Consider the following 17730-nt stretch of genomic DNA (forward strand, 5'->3'; position numbering starts at 1 on the left):
TTGACCATATGGGGCATGTCGGGGAGTGTTACAACTGGCAACGAGCTTGTGTAATTGAAAAGAGAGTACCACGTTACATAAAAAGTACTGAGACAATGTAGCTCATCTGCCATGCGCAATGGCACCGAAGCAGTCACATGACAGCCAGCATACAAAAGGCTTTACTCTTAATCAGTGTGCCCCATGTCCATTGGACCATTAATTGATAATAGTTCTTTCCTGGTGGAGGACAGGTGTTTGTTGAATTGCTTTTCACTATTCCACGTTGCGTTTTCTCGAGGATAACGATCCACTTATATGTTCCTTCCGGATAAAGTAGACATTCACATTACTTGTGGCTTAAAAAGGTACTAACCAACACAAAACTGTCGGAGGATTAATTATATTTTACTAGTGATTCAGAACACAAGATGTTGTATCTGCCTCAACCTTATTTCCTTCCTTCCATGCTGTGGCCGGTAGCCTTTTGAACTGCAATAATGCTAAAGCTTGTCCGCAATGTCACTCCTATTAGTTACTCTTCCAAATGACCCCATAGCTGTAGATAGAACGTTGAAGCCATTAGTACCCTCGCTGTAATTCTGGGTCTTCCTCGGCTTCCTGTGCTTGGAGTCTTTGAGGTGTTGTCATGGTTTTCACCATCTTTCTCCTTGATGGTTGCCAGCTTAGAAATGTTGCTACGGCAAAAGGGGCAAGTAGGTGATGCTAAGCACAAGTTTGTGGGATTTGGCTTGCAGTAGCAGCACAAGGCAAGTGTACATTGGGAACACATCTGATGCCTACAATCTTGAACCTCAATGGTGCGAACTCGGTCGAAGCAGATGGCACACACATCCATGTCATCGTCCTGCAATAACTGATGTTATCTATGAAATGGTCCAAGTTCCTGGAAGAATAAATATTTTGTAAAACTAAGTTTTCTATAATGTTATACCCTTTAAATTATAATCACTGGTAACAGAAACATTGCATTGAAACATTAAAGATTCAGACAAAAGTCAAGTGCATGATCTGCCTTTGCCATGTGATTTGGATGTCAGTTAGCACATGTTTCAGTAGTCATCTTTGGATCACTTTGAACCTGAGGCTGATAGCCCAAGCTTGGAAGAACTAGAATCAGAAGTAACATGGTGTCTCAATGTAGTGTATTTATTGTGCCAATAGCAGCAATAATTAACCAGAACAAAGAACTACAAAGATAAAATGCTTCACATGATTAAAGCAGTCTACAGAAATTTTTCTTTGATATGGAGAATGACTCTGCTTGTTGATAATGCACTTGATTTGCAACTAAGTTAGAAATTTGCCCATCTGAGCAATATGGATGCATAAATTATACAAGCAACCAATTATGCCACCTTAAACTTACTATAAAATGCAAAGGAAAATTTGATATTCTATATGAAATACTTTTGCTGGAAATCGAAGTGACACTGCAGCAGTTATCAATTCAAGGGTTGTGTATTATGCAACAGAGTAGTAGAAGAAAGAAAGGGAGAATATATAGTACCTCAGAAATATCATCATCAAATGCTTCATCTGAACAAGCAGGGAATGTCAAGGATTGTGTTGTTGCTTTCAGGACCTTCATTTCCCTTTCTCTGTTGCTCTCCATTAGAGTTGCCTCCAATAGAGCTTTCGTGTCTAGGTCAAGTTCACTTATGAACTTTAATGCAGAAGGCCAAACTAGAGGCTCCGCTGCAGATGGGCTCAATAGAGCTGCACATGCGCCATGATTTTGCTTCAGTTGTAACCCTCATATGGTAGTCTCCTGTAATAATGACCAACATTGGATCTATGAATTGCAATAATAAAAAACATGTAAGCTACATTGAGAACACCAAATAGAATGTGAGGTCATATGAACTAATTAAGCTTCCGAAGTTTTCCAAACATGTTACCCTAAGTATCTGATATCACTCCACTATAAAACCAAGATACAAACTACATCAACTAATTGCATTTGATTAAAAAAAATACATATGATATATGAAAGAAGACGGAGATTGGAGAACTCTCTGAACTAATTTAGATTATGGTTTAGCCATGATTCATTTCCCTGCGAACAAGCACAGAGATTGAGGAAAATAAAGTCTACCCGGAATCAGAAACACCAGAAAGATATCATCAGTTACTTACCCTGATGCATCCCTTTGAAGCCGATCAGCACCTCGTGAAAGCAATTCACGAACGCAGCCCAAATTTCCCCCACGAGCTGCAAAGTGTAGTGGCGTGCTTCCAGGAAAACTGCAAATTGGAATCTCTTGTGCTTACAACCAAATGAAAATATATAAACTCTGAATTAAGAAGATGGGCATTCAGTAGTTAGCCAAATATAAATTACCCATATCGGCCAGTTGAAGCACAGACGAGAGCCCCACATTCTAAAAGAATATGGGTACAGTTAGGGCATCTTTGCCTGGAAGCGAGGTGCAACGGCGTCGCCCCTGTGCCATCCCTCAAGTTTACAAACCGCAAGAATCCCCTGCAGATCCAATACACCGGGAAATAAACAAGTTTAACATCTTGATCCATTCAGCCATATAAAGCCTAGAACTGTTAGATCCCTCAGGAACTTACCAAGAATCGGTGACTTGCGCGGATTTTGCTGCCGACAAGATTGCCTGCAAACAATCTGAGTGACCATAATAAGCAGCATAGTGCAGGCATGTTCTTCCGTTCACTGAATCAAACATCAAGACCTAACCACGCAGGAGTAATTAGAAAAAACTATCCCAAAAAAAATCTTGGCAAAAAGTAGTAAGCTGACTCACATTTGCCCCCGAATCGAGTAGTTTTTGCACACATTCTTTCTCTCCATGCATCGCAGCCAGCATCAGTGGGGTCTAATTTTACAAGAAGATCCAAAGAGATCAAAATCTCCTGAAACCATTTTGAGAAAGACGGGAAATCCACTAATTATGCATTTTCCCACCTGTTTATCTCGATTCACGGCGTCAGGACTCACAGATCGGGCCAGAAGCATAGATAAAACCTGCAAACACACGCGAATCAAAAACAAAAATCGTTGAACTGGCCGAAAGCAGCGCGGAGGAGGGGATGACCTCACCTCGAGGCATCCATTTGCCGCGGCGATGTGGAGCGCGGACAGACGGTCGTAGATGGTGGTGCGATGCGCAAGAGCTGGGTCTCCTCTAAGGAAGCAGTCTACCACTTCCAATTTCCCAGCTTGGACTGCCGAGAAGAAGTCATGCTCGAAGCTCGAGCTGGCGCAGCTCACCCCCTGGCCCATCTTCGCCCTACCTCCTCGAATCCGGACTTCCCACCGGATCCCGGCGGCGTTGTGCCGCTGGCGAACGGAGGTGACGTCGTGAGGGTAGGAGAGGTCGTCGAGTCTCTTGGTCTTCGAACAAACACTCCACGCCTGGGCCTGCCTTCATTTTTCACGGCGACACTGACGGTGAACACACTATTAATTGAATGACTACTTAATAACAATATCTTAAAGTTTTTTTTATTTCATTTGATTGTTTGGTTCGGATTTTTTTTTCAGATTTTATTTTAGCATTGATTTCTTTTTACATATTTAAGTTTATCAAACACAAATAAAATAGTAAATATTTATATTTTCAATTGTTTTTTTAATTATTTCATTTAATTTTTTAAAAAATTGTAAGTTCCAATTCAGATTTCGTTCCTAATGACAGGCTCTGAGTTTTTAATTCATAAAACAATTTTATAAACTCTTAAAGTAACACTTAATTTTAGTTAAAATATTTTCTTAGTAAAATATTTCTACTTAAAATTTCTAAAAGCTTGTTTAAAATGTTTTCTTCATAAAATATCATCATCAAATAATGATGATAATTTGTCTTTGAAATTTGTGAAATTGATATAGTTTTACAAAACAATAATAATTAGAGAATTAGCCTTTTTAATATAAAAAGGTAGAATTGCAGAACACATTAATGAAATTCCTATAGAATTATATATATTAGATCTGATGCTTTAAATTTTATCCACAATTTATATAATCACCTTCTTGGAGATGGTTTTATTATTGGCTTGACTAATTCCTTTCCATGTAGTTTAATTGAGAGATGTAATGCAAATACCTTTTATAATATTATATGCCAAAATATCTCAAGATTTTAATAATAATTTAACTCAAAAGTCTTTTGTTAAAGTCTAAGATGTGGACTTGTGTGACATCTCATATATTGGATTTAGACGTGCGTAATAATTTTAGTTGATTATCATAGATAAGAGTGTTTTAAAATTTAAATAAAATAGAAAGTGTATCATGGACAAAAATTATTTTTGAATTTCACGGCAAAAAAATATATGTTTGTGGATTCTTTAAAAGTGAGTCGATTTGAAATTTTATAATGTTTTTCTTAATTCTTTAATTTTTATTTTATTTAATCATTTGGCAAATTACGCTCCCATATTTGATGTGCTTCAACTTGCAGGTTTTCAGGTAATGAACGAATCAAAGCTTAAATTCTACAGTTGTCCAGAATCAAAAAATCCTACATTTCTAGGTACCACAATTAGTCTGTTCAACCTCCCTATGTGTCTACTAACTCCATAAACTGAGTATAAGTTGCTCAAACAACTTCTCAATTATGAGTATAGTTGATTAATGTCAACTTTAATCAGATCCAATTGATCAGATTATTAGATATATGAAACAGATTCATATTTCTAATCTAATCTAATTAATCAGATTAATAGATAAATGAAACAAATCCATTTTTTTAATCTAATATAATTAATCAGATCATATAAATAAAATGAAACAGATTCATTTAATTAAATCTATTAATCAGATCTACATAAACAAATGAAACAGATTCATTTAATTAAATTTAATTAATCAGATCCACATAAACAAATGAAACAGATTCATTTAATTAAATCTAATAATCAGATCCACAAATTCAAAATATGTAATTGAAACTAATTTAATTTCATATTATATTGCTGGTTTAGTGGTTAGCACGGGTGGTAATGACTTTGAAGGTCATTGGTTCGAATCCTTATCATGCCATTTGTTTTAATGGAATTTCAATTAATTAGGCTTCATCTTTCCCATTACTAACACGAAGCCCAATTAACATTACTGTTCCATCAAAACAACACTTGCAGCCCAATTAACTTTCTGGGTTTTTTTTTTAAAAAAAAATATAAACGAAGGAAAAAAAAAATAAAACCCTAAAAAAAACTTCGTTTCTGCCGCCGCCGACCTCCATCTTCTGTTTTTTTTTTTCTTGTCCCAGCCGAACCATCTACTCTCTGTTCGATCTTTTCTTCTTCCCAAATCTATGCCCGAATAACACTGCCCGTCTCTGCCATCCCCTCCGGCGTCAGCCCCTTGCCATCGCCAGCCCTGCCGGCGCTAGCTCCACCGGCGCCCTGCCGGCGCCAGCGTGTGCCGGCCTCGCCGGCACCAGCCGTGCCACAGACAAAAGACAACGCTCGTTGTCTTGCTGCCGACGCCAGCCGCCGGCCTCTCGGAAACCACTCAGGGATCCTTCACCGGCTGCGGACAGCAACAGTGAAATTCTGCGGGTCTTTTGTAGCGAACAGAAAATTCACAGGCAGCACATAACTGCCGCTTGTGAGGTCGGTCAGAACAGAGAAATCGCATTTTCTTCCGTGGGAAGAAATTCAACAGGTATTAAACTTTAATCAACCGGCTCTGATACCAATGTAGATTACCTGTTGTAGTGTGAAAAAGATCCGGCTGGAAGCCTGGAACAACTTGCGTCGAAGGAGCGATCACGGGAAGGAAAGCTCCTCAAAGCCACAAACCAAATCCTCCCCGGTGTTCTTCCTCTTTTCTCCGGCGCAGTGCCTCTGGAACGGATCCACCACAGCGCTGCCTCTCTCTGATGCTTCGACTTGGACGCAACCAACGATGATCGCATCACCTCCACCTCAGTGCCTTCCTCTCCCTTTAATAGGGAGAGGCTGTGCGTTGTGGGAAGGCGAGGAGATGGAGAAGGCGGCTGTTCGTGCGTTATGGGCAAGTGAAGAGGTGATGGGCTGCGGTTACACAAACTGCTAACAGTTAGTGTCCTTTTCATAGTCTTGGACTAGCAACCAGTTGATTGTAAACCAAGTAAGACAACGAATCTCTATTATTTTATGTTTATTTTATTCGATTAATGTATATATGTTCTTGTTAGCAAGAGAAATCAAAATTTTTACTTACAGATTGTTATTCATCCCTCCCCTCTAGCGATCCAAACTGCTTCTGCTGCACCAATACCTATTTACTTGATCAATCCTAATCAAATTACTTGGCCAACCTTGACCAGATCCTATTAATATATTGTTAAATAAATATCAAAAATCTTAGAGGTCCATCACGCTAACCGCATGACTTTCAAGCATTGACTACTTCGTGCTAAGCTCCACTGATCGTGTGAACCCGTTTAATGCCTAGGAGTATCAACTGGATGAGGTGGCAGACTTCTTGGACTGCCCGACAAGCTTGCTCAACTACCCTCTATAGGCCCTCAAAGAAAAGATAAGAATAAGAAATTTGGTAGAAATTAAACATATAGGACTTCTTGTAATATTTTTATTGAATGCTATGAAATTCTTTTGCCAATTTTGTCTCCTTGTCGTGCATTCCAATTGAGTAATTTGCATGTTTATTCCTAAGCTAGGTTGTGTTCAAGGGAGAGAACCAAAACCAAATCGCCCACTTAATGGTGGGTAAATCTCTACAACTACAGGTCCAGTCCAGAAGAGTATGATAATAAGGATCTAACTCAATTTCATGGCTCAGATGGACAAAGAGGCTAGATAGAGGTAAATAATAGGAGAATTCACTCTCACGACCACCGAATGCACTAGAAGGGATTTCTTTTTTATCATTCTTTTATATAAATTAGTACACAACATAAATATAAAATAACAAAAAAAAAAAAATATACACATTAAATTTTTATTTAGTTCATAAACTCCCATAATTACATCTAAGATTATGTCTTGAATGCAAGTACTACTGTTTTCTTCTTTTTGGACATCTTCCAACGATGGAGAAATCTTTTACAATTTTGATCACAAACACAAACAAAGTAATCAATAATAAAGAGAATAATTAATACAAATAAAAGAAAATCAAATTTCCTCTAGAAGCCTTAAATGCAGTGAAACTCTTCCTTGCGCTTCTTGGATTATACGAGCAGAACTTTAAGGGCATAGAGTATGAGTATGATATTAGTTGATTTGATATCTTGAACCTCGAGCCTCTACCTTCTATTTATAGAACTCCATCGAGTTGTTAACATGGATCTATCCAAGTGCCTAGAAGCCTTCCAAGCGCCTGGACCTTCACTGACTCAACTCTCAATCTAATCCGCTTCGACTTTGGATCTAATGACTCGGCGAATTCAATTCACATTGACCACCTCTAGTCGTTTGGAGCTTGGTCAAACTTGATATGTTGACCACCTCACTCAGATCTGATCTCATCTAGTCATTTTGATCACCCAGACTTATTTCGATCGCTCGGACCTTCTCAGATCCTCTAAGTCTTTGTCGACTCCAACTTCTTGCAAGACAAAGTAAAATTCATACAATTTATATTAAGCCTATTTTATGATCTGTCTAACCTACTGCTTTTCACTTACTTAGAGCTTACTCTACTCAGACTTTACTTTTATTTGGAGTTCACTTTACAAGATTTCTCACTACCTATAGTTCACTCTCCTAGGGGTTTTTCATTATTAGATATCCTATCATCCTTAATTTGTCTGAACTTTTCCCTTGCTTAAGTCAACCTTGACCTAACAAGACTTCTCACTTTTGCTTAGTGATGCTCAAAAATCGTACGTGTATGGCTATCATCAAGTAATAAAAGATTGATTCCATAGGGACTGTAAAATTAAGCACTGATTAGAAGTGCAAGTAGTTATCTAGACAATAAAAAATTACGAGAGTCAAAAAAGAAAGAAATCGAATCGAGAGAAAACATGAGGAGTCTTAGGAGAAAATCGATATTGGAATGTGACTTTAGTATTTCGGTTTCGTCACAACAACTGTTAACACCCTAAATATTATTTACTTTTTTATCTCAATATTTATGCACATACAGGTGGTCTATCTAGAAATACCAATATAAACTTTTAGAATTATATCGGCATGCCTACCCAAACATGATGATTTTAGACTACTTTCGTGAACAACCCCTCACGTCTCAATCGTTATGGGTCGGAGATTTGGATTCACCTTTCGGTTCTTCCTCGAGTTCTGTGGAATATGAAAATGCACGGTTAATGTCAAAATCATGTATGAGCAATAAAATTGGATCATGGATAAACACATCATATAGTAAGAAAAATAATAGATATAAAAGATGAATGTTAAAAATATATCGAGCTACTCTTTTATTCTAGAATCTAAAAACTACTCTATGGAGATGCAGTTATGATCGAAAGACATAGAAGAAGATATCCTATAACTCAAATCAAAAAAAGAGAGAAGAGAAAGTTTAGTCGAGTTGTTGTCGGTGTCTTCGAAAGAATCTCCAAGATCAAAAGAGGATGGAAGCATTGATGGCTTCTTGAAAACGATCCTCCTAGGGTTCCCTCTCATGGGAAAACACCTACTTTGTCTCCTAGGGAAGGAGAGATCCCCCCAAATCCCAGATGATACAAACAATAGACTAATATATTTTATAGTTTCCAAAGCCAGTCAAATATGTTATGTCTTTCTAAATTGTCGATGTCACCACCAAAATAATATTTTCGGGCCTTTAAACTTGGTTTTTATGAATTCCATCTTGAATAAAAGTTATAGATCTCAACATTATCTTCAATTTGATAGGTCATGAGCCTCGTGGTTCAATTCGAGTCAAAAATTATGACTGTTCGAAGTTTAGTCTACAGTTTGGGTCGCCTCAAGTTAGAAAGCTGTGATGTTGAACACGGGTGTGCTGGAAGCTATAGGTTTGGGCACAACCTTGCTAGGAGGTATAAGGGGTTGTGTCGGAGGTTGTGGACTCCGTTTTTGCTTTGTTTTGCATCTAATTTCATCTAGAGGAATACACTCATGTCTTGGGACACGACCAGAGTGTGTTTCTTACTCTCTTCTGCAAAAAGGTGTGTACTATCATTTCAAGGCTTTGTAACTCCAATTAAGGTTTGGTTTCACGTCCTATCAATTAAAAAACACAAAAAGCAATTCTCTGAACTAATAGAATATAATCTATGCAAAAGAAATAAGAGAATGCAAAGTATGTTCATGTAATGAAATGAAATGCATATAAAATAATGCTAAAAACTATATATGAAACACACATATGACCTAGGTTAATCTTGATCTGTCAAGATTTCTCACTTTTGTCTAGGTTAATTTTGACTTATCAGAACTTCTCACTCACTATCAAATATCTTATCACTCTTGATTTGCTTAAACTTTACACTGACTTAGTCAATCTTGACTAGACTCTCTCATTAAATATATTGATCAAACAATCAAAACTCTAAAGGTCGATTATAATAACACCCACCAAATCCCATGACTCATAGGACCGAAGAGAGAGCTAAAAAAAATCTTTCCGGATTAATCCTGCATGCTCTTGAATATTATCAATTCTGATACGTAGATCAAATAATACAATGTAAACACAAGTTCCTAGATTCATGGAGATATATCTCATCCCAAAGCCAATGAAATTGATCAAGCTATGTAAGACCTAAGTACGGAACTAGTAAACAATTGGATTAAGCTCTTTATATATTACACTTTACCTAACAACTAAACTAAGCTAAACAGTATCTTTACAGTTGATTTAACATTTAAGCCACGTAACAATTAAACACTAGGATTCAGCTCTATATGTAACATTCGCTACCTAAAAGTTAAATTTTATATTCACAATTGATCTATGTAAACAAACCTAAAATACATTTCAATAACACATTGGGCTTTCGAATTTAAACAAACAAGGTTGAAGATCAAGTCTCCAAACTTGATCATTAAGCTTATGAGCCGAAACTTGTTTCTCAATCTTCCAAATCAACATAAGTAAACATGATCCAAAAGACTAATCTTGAAACATGTAAGAAACATCGAAACACCATGAGTAATTCTAATCACAAGGGAGAAATTTAAATTTATTTGCCAATAAAAATCAATAAGAAGCAAAGGAGAAGAAATGTCTCAATGGTTGAAAATTCTTCAATTTGCATAACAATTACTTACTCATTCAAGACAATCTCGTACGATGATAATACCAATTTGCAATCAGTGGCCATACTGAAAACTGATCATAGTTAATAACCTCATGGAAACTGAGAGCATCTAGTGATCAAACAGACTAAAATTCACAGTCGGTTGGTGGCACAAACAAATAAAAATTAATAAAACTTAAAAACTGGATTATACAATGTGCGAACTCAATTGAAGAGTACAAAAAACAATGACAAGCACAGCAATTATACAGAAAAAACAACTACTATACTTCGCATTATCTGCTACTTCTCCTGTTTAGGTACGTATATGACATTACATTCTACACATTGTCTGGCCAGAACTCCCGAAAGAAAGCTTGTTCAAATTCCTTCTCTTTGATCCTCTCCTCTTCTTGCTGCATCTTCCTAATTCTTTTGGAGACTTGCTTTTTTGTTGCATTAGATTGCAAGTCCTAAAGCATATGGATTAACCATAACATAAATTAAGATAATTGTATATCTGGATTCTTCATGATTAAATGAGCAGACAAGAAAATTCCCAGACAAAAGAACCTATATAGACTCAAGGAAGAAAATTTCAAAGAATAAATCGCCAATATGGTAGCAAAAGTAAATAGGAGTAAATACATAGTGCCTGTTTCACTGCAATAAATAAAAGAACTTGATCAATCATTACTTCAAACTGACATCCAACTTTCTAACAAGTTCAATAAAAAATTTGTTGCTAACAAATTATACTCAAGTTGCATTTTTGGAGTCCCAGAGATATGAACACACAAATACAGCACACAACTCAAAGAGGTTCTTAAAGTTTCAGGATGAGGATAAAGGAAACTAAAATTACTTAGTCTCAGCAATCTATAACTTATTACTTACCCGCTTAATTTTTTCCTTAGCTTCAAAATCTTTCTGGACTTCTACCTTTTTCTTTAATTTCTCTGCACCTATACCACGCTTGTTCTTCTTAACAAATGCTGAGATGGGCTCCAAAATACCCTGTCTCAGAGATAATGGTTTGTTAAGGAAAAAAAATCAACAGTCAAATACACAAACCATGAAAAAGAACAGGATATTAAACAAATATTTTCTGCTGACAAACACTGATAATAAGAAGTGTTTATAACAAGGTTTTGAAACGAATGCACTAGCAATATGCCATTGAACAATGGAATACATCAGCAACTATGCAAAATGGCAAATACATACAATTATTATTAACAAATTATTCAATATTGACCATGGATTGAAATTTCATTCTATGCCGATCAGCAGAGGTGAAATTTCTTGTTTCGTTGATTGACTAGCACACAAAATAAAGATGAGACTATGACACATTCACTTCATCAACCAATTGCGACGAGAGTGAGGGCTTTCTTGACAATCTCTCATGTGGTCCATTGCAAGACCAAGGATTTCGCTCGTTGTCTACAATGACACTAAGGACTTTTTGTTGTGGCTCTCAACGACATTGAAGACGTTGTAATCCACAACGAGATTAAGGGTTCCGCTTGAGAGCTGCAACAACATCGATGGTTCCACTCGTCCACAACGCCATCAAAGGATTTCACTCGTCTGCAACAACAATGAGGCAATTGCTCATTGTTCACAACTACATCAATGCCTTGGTAAATTTTCCATGATGCTTTAGTAAAGATCTGCAAACAACACCATCTTCTTCCTATATTGTTAACCCTTCTCTTTTTTACTTGCTCAGACACCACTAGCCATCAAAGGACTTCACTCGTCTACAACAACAATGAAGCAATTGCTCATTGTTCACAACTACGTCAATGCTGTGGTAAATTTTCTATGATGCTTTAGTAAAGGTCCGCAAACAACACCATCTTCTTCCTCTATTGTTCACCCTTCTCTCTTTTACTTGCTCAGACACCACTAGCATTGCACATGACATAGCACATCTCATTCAAGTCTGGTACCAAAATTCCAACTTGGAATGAATTTCCAAACATTGATATTAACTCATACATAAAGGAATAATTTAATTAATTGCAAATTAATAATATGTGTATGCTTATAGCATACTAGATAACAAAATGCAAAAAAAAAAAACATAAAAGACTGTAAAGTAAAAACTATTCTAATACATGTGAAAATCTTCAACTTTTAATGTGTAAAATTAATAATTTTCTACCATTTTATAATTTCCTGTCCGCAATCTTTGAATGAACCAGATTGCTATTTTTAACACTAAGATGCACAAAAGAATTTAAGCTCCTCAAATGAGATGGATCACTAGCTTTCGCAATCAATGTTTCATATCAAACTCAATTTGATAGTTGACTTTTTTATTCTAAACTATCAAAATATTGTAATATTTGTCTTATTCAACCAAAAGATCGGTTTCCTTTTTTCATTTTTTATCATCCACATATGCATAAAATTTAACATAAAGAACATCAATCAACTGCATGTTTTCCATTTTTTAAGATACTGAGCTGGGTTGAAATATTCCATCAGATGTGTAAGTGATCCTTGTTGAAGTTAACCTTTCAATTAACAATGCTTTTTGGATTTTAGATGCTGAGATATGGATCTCAAATTTGTAGATTTGCAAGTGATAGCAAGAAGCAGAAAATTGAATAAAGAGAAGTGTTCCTCCGCCAAGGCAATGGAGCAATATCAATAGTGAAGCTACGGTTTGTTTTGAGTTCTGATTATACTATCATTTCAAATAATTGTTAATGTACCCAAAAAATTACTTTCAACAAATTATTTCAAAATCTTTGAATTAATTTTAACCTATTGTTGCATAATTATAATTTCTTAAGATGTCCCGCAACTTTTTCTTGGAAACGACTATGCCTAATATACTTTTAAACAAGAACATACATCATGGGATGCCTTTTGTTTTGAGAAAGTTACAGCTAAGAGGAACAAGAAGCATTTAAAACAAGACGAGCCGTAGAAGACACAACTAAATTGATAGTTTCTTACCGACTGGGGTTGAGACGATATAACTCTAAACAATTATAAAGTCATCAAACAAAATCGAATGTACAAGCATTGGAAAGCCCACAAAGAAGTTACAGTTTCATCGACATACACATTGATAATGGTTCATAGAAGAAACGAACATTAGCGAGATCAATTTCATAGGAAGCAGAGGATATCAGAAGCGATCGCTCACCTGCTCGGAGGCGCCAAGACCAGTTCCCTCCTTCCAACCGAACTTTTTAAGCAACTACAGATATTAGCAGAGATATCCTGTTAGAATTAAAGGAAACATATGGAACCCTAAACAAACGAGAAGGAAGGCACGGTGGAGGATGAGAAGGTAAGAGAAGAGACCTTGAAACCGACGTTGGAGGAATCGATGGCTGTGGAAACCGAGCAGCTCAATTCCTCGCTCCCCATCTCAGCAACCCGCCCACCAAATAATCACTAATTATAGAAATAACGTCGGTCGGCAACGACCTAAATCTCCGATGGGAAAAGGGGCTTGCTCTCTAAGCGATAAATGGATTTGCAACGATTATCCTTCAATAAATATATAAGTAAATTGCTTTTCCCCCCTTGATATCGCACCCCCCTCCCCTCCTCTCTCTCTCCTATTCAAATGACTTTTATACCCTTTTTTTCTTTATTTTTTATTGTATTTTACTTATATTTCTCTCTCCTATTCAAATGACTTTTATACCATTTTTTCTTTATTTTTTATTTTATTTTACTTATATATATATATATTTAATTTTAATTAATTTTTATTTAGTTTTATTTTTTAAATTAAAACTGTTTATTATTTTTTCATTAATACTTATATATATATTTTTAATTTTATTTAATTTTTATTTAGTTTTATTTTTAAATTAATTTTGTTTATTATTTTTTAAATTTTATTTATTTTATTTATTTTATTTCTTTAATCAATTTTGTTTATTATTTTTTATCAAATTTTTTTATTTTTTATTTTTTATAATTTTTAACATTATATAATTTTATAAATAATAACTCCTAAACTTTATAACTAAAAATAAATAAAAGATTATAAACATATAAAAAATTTATTCAAAAAAATAAAACTGATAAAAAAATTTAAAAAAAAACTGATTAACAAAAAAATAAAATCAATAAAAAAACAAAATTTAAAAAATAATACATTGAAAAAAATACAAGTATTATGAAAAAAATAATAAATAAAATTAATTAAAAAATAAAATTTATATAAAATCAAAAAAATATAATAAACAAAATTGATTAAAAATAAAACTAAATAAAATTTATATAAAATTCTAAAAATAAAGTATTGATAAAAAATAATAAACAAAATTGATTAAAAATAAAACTAAATAAAAATTAAATAAAATTAAAAAAATATCATATTGATGAAAATAATAATAAATTAAATTAATTAAAAAATAAAACTAAATAAAAATAAAAATATATGAGAGTTATTTTTAAATAAAATTAATTAAAAAATAAAACTAAATAAAAATTTTAAAAAAATAAATAAATAAATACAAAGAAAAGGATAAAACTGTCATTAGAAGAGGAGAGAGAGGAAGTGGGAGGGGGGGCGTGCGTTGTTGGGGGGTGGGAAAAGCAGTGCTCCCCCCCCCCCTCCCCTCCTCTCTCTTTCTCCTATTCAAATGACTTTTATACCCTTTTTTTCTTTATTTTTTATTTTATTTTACTTATATCTCTCTCTCCTATTCAAATGACTTTTATACCTTTTTTTCTTTGTTTTTTATTTTATTTTACTTATATATATATATATTTAATTTTAATTAATTTTTATTTAGTTTTATTTTTTAAATTAAAACTGTTTATTATTTTTTCATTAATACTTATATATATATTTTTAATTTTATTTAATTTTTATTTAGTTTTATTTTTAAATTAATTTTGTTTATTATTTTTTAAATTTTATTTATTTTATTTCTTTAATCAATTTTGTTTATTATTTTTTTATCAAATTTTTTTATTTTTTATTTTTTATAATTTTTAACATTATATAATTTTATAAATAATAACTCCTAAACTTTATAACTAAAAATAAATAAAAGATTATAAACATATAAAAAATTTATTCAAAAAAATAAAACTGATAAAAAAATTTAAAAAAAAACTGATTAACAAAAAAATAAAATCAATAAAAAAACAAAATTTAAAAAATAATACATTGAAAAAAATACAAGTATTATGAAAAAAATAATAAATAAAATTAATTAAAAAATAAAATTTATATAAAATCAAAAAAATATAATAAACAAAATTGATTAAAAATAAAACTAAATAAAATTTATATAAAATTCTAAAAATAAAGTATTGATAAAAAATAATAAACAAAATTGATTAAAAATAAAACTAAATAAAAATTAAATAAAATTAAAAAAATATCATATTGATGAAAATAATAATTAATTAAATTAATTAAAAAATAAAACTAAATAAAAATAAAAATATATGAGAGTTATTTTTAAATAAAATTAATTAAAAAATAAAACTAAATAAAAATTTTAAAAAAATAAATAAATAAATACAAAGAAAAGGATAAAACTGTCATTAGAAGAGGAGAGAGAGGAAGTGGGAGGGGGGGCGTGCGCTGTTGGGGGGTGGGAAAAGCAGTGCTTGGAGGGGGGGTGCGGTATCAAGAGGGTGGGAAAAGCAATTTGCATCATTTAAATATTATTATATTTTTAAAATTTCATTTTAAAACGAATTTAATAGAAAGGGTTAAAGGATTGTCAATGTGCAATGCACATAGTTGATCAAGATCATGACACAAAAGTCTCATGTGCAATGCACTAAGTGATCAAGATCAAGACTAACATCCTTGTTAATCATAAGAATTTTCTACCTATGTGCCTTAGGGGTTCTTGATTTAGTGTTGACCTAGAGGTTTGTATCTAAGTGTTGGTTAACTAATTTTTCAAAGATATAAAATTTTGAAAACTTTAGCATATAGTTACACCCAACAAGCATGAATTTCAAGTAAATATTAAATTTTAAAAAATAATTTTTATGAAAATAGTTATACTAATTTTTGAAAAAAACATTTCAAAATTTTGTATTTTAATTGTCTTTAACATCTCACCTATTCTACGTGCCTCAGTACATGACATACAAGGGTTACCTTATGGGTTTTGTGAGATGAGTTATCTATTTTATCTTTATTAAATTTAAGTTAAGTTCTAATGAGTGTTTGACTTTATGTTAGATTCAGGTTTAACCATCAGTCAATTAAGTCCACATTTCAAAAATCGGCTTCCAATCATGGTGAGGCAAGGACCTTTTTGGTTATCAGAACAATGATCACTTCCTTAGACAAAACCTTTTTAAGAAATTATAACCTTAATCAACTTTTTGAGAAGTTTTGGTCTAACTAGTCTAGGATGTGGCAAGATAATTTTGGTTAATTCCACTTAGCTAAGCAACCCAAGTAAGGTACTCCTTACCCCACTTGACTACCTAGATCAAACTTCCATGATGTACTATTATCTCGCCCCACCTTGGTACTATGTCAGCAAGTGTTAATCATTCATGTATCCTTAACTAACTGTTCTAAACTAAGCAATAAATAAACATGATAACATGACATTTATATGTATTTAAAATAACATATATGCATGAACATGACAAGTATACATGAGTCAAATATTTCAAGTAATTTTTTTTAAATTTCTAATAATAAATCAAATTTTTGATTTGATACATTTTGTGTGGACCCGCGAATGTGTCAACCCACTTTGACACATTTTAAATTTTATTTTATTAGGTAATATTTTAAGTTAGTTTCATAATTATAAGTATTTTATAATTAAGTTCATGACTTTTAATAATTTTTTTATTTTAATTATTAATTTTGAATTTTGAATTTTAAAATTTTATTAAATTGTTTTTGAATTTAACATTAAATTTTTGAATTTTGAATTTGTTTTTTATTTTAACGTTGAATTTTTGAATTTTTAATTTGTTTTTGATTTTAACGTTGAATTTTTGATTTTTTTAATTTGTTTTCAATTTATTCATGGATTATTAGTTAAATTTTGAATTATTAATTTATAGATTTAGTTTTAGATTTGAATTAATAATTTGTTTATTTTTTTAATTTTATTTTTAAATTTTAAGATAAATTTTGAATTTGAATTTGAATTTTAAATTTAGAATTTAAGTTTTGAATTTTTTAAGGTTGGGGATTTAATTTTAGATTAAGTTAAGTTCCATAATTAAAAAAAACTTGATGATAATTAATTTAATTTAAAGTTTTTAAGATTTAGATTTGACTTGTTAAAATTTATAGAATTATTTTCTAGAATTTTAAGATATAATTTTAAATTTTTGGATTTAAAATTTTGAATTATTCATTGTTTCATAATTAAAGGGTACACGATTATAGTTAATTTTATTATTTAATTTTAAATTTTTAATACATAAATTTGAATGATTATTTTTAGAGTTTGAAAATTTATTGTAAGAATTTTTAATATTTAATTTAAAATTTTTAATAATTAAATTATTAATTTTAGAATTTATCTTGATGGATTTTAAATTTATCTTATTATTAGGATTATCTTTATTATTTAATTTTAAATTA

At 32.3% G+C, this 17730-nt stretch overlaps 1 protein-coding gene and 1 pseudogene across 1 annotated transcript; both read right to left on the reverse strand.

Annotated features, from left to right (window-relative positions):
* Positions 1 to 327: 327 nt before the first annotated feature.
* Positions 328 to 3380, reverse strand: LOC141831662 (E3 ubiquitin-protein ligase XB3-like; annotated as a pseudogene).
* A 6857-nt stretch (positions 3381 to 10237) lies between these two features.
* On the reverse strand, positions 10238 to 13637 carry LOC141832403 (uncharacterized). The gene is made up of 4 exons (XM_074719908.1): positions 13485 to 13637; positions 13324 to 13377; positions 11052 to 11171; positions 10238 to 10627 (listed from the first exon to the last, which is right to left on the reverse strand). Exons 1-4 carry the CDS (start codon positions 13548 to 13550, stop codon positions 10496 to 10498), a joined length of 372 nt encoding a protein of 123 aa, XP_074576009.1. The 5' UTR covers positions 13551 to 13637; the 3' UTR covers positions 10238 to 10495.
* Between the last annotated feature and the right edge of the window lie 4093 nt (positions 13638 to 17730).

Source organism: Curcuma longa, chromosome 7 (assembly GCF_044706935.1).
Source record: "Curcuma longa cultivar G26 ecotype Majalengka, Jawa Barat chromosome 7, ITB_CL_G26_1.1, whole genome shotgun sequence".
Taxonomy (NCBI): Eukaryota; Viridiplantae; Streptophyta; class Magnoliopsida; order Zingiberales; family Zingiberaceae; genus Curcuma; species Curcuma longa.

Bases quoted from the DNA above. Each gene is read 5' to 3' on its own strand.
- LOC141832403 (XM_074719908.1), bottom strand. From the start codon at position 13,550: ATGGGGAGCGAGGAATTGAGCTGCTCGGTTTCCACAGCCATCGATTCC. The intron at 13,378-13,484 runs GTCTCTTCTCTT...TAATATCTGTAG, and splicing joins CCTCCAACGTCGGTTTCAAG to TTGCTTAAAAAGTTCGGTTG. The intron at 10,628-11,051 runs GTAAGTAATAAG...CATATGCTTTAG, and splicing joins CTAAGGAAAAAATTAAGCGG to GACTTGCAATCTAATGCAAC.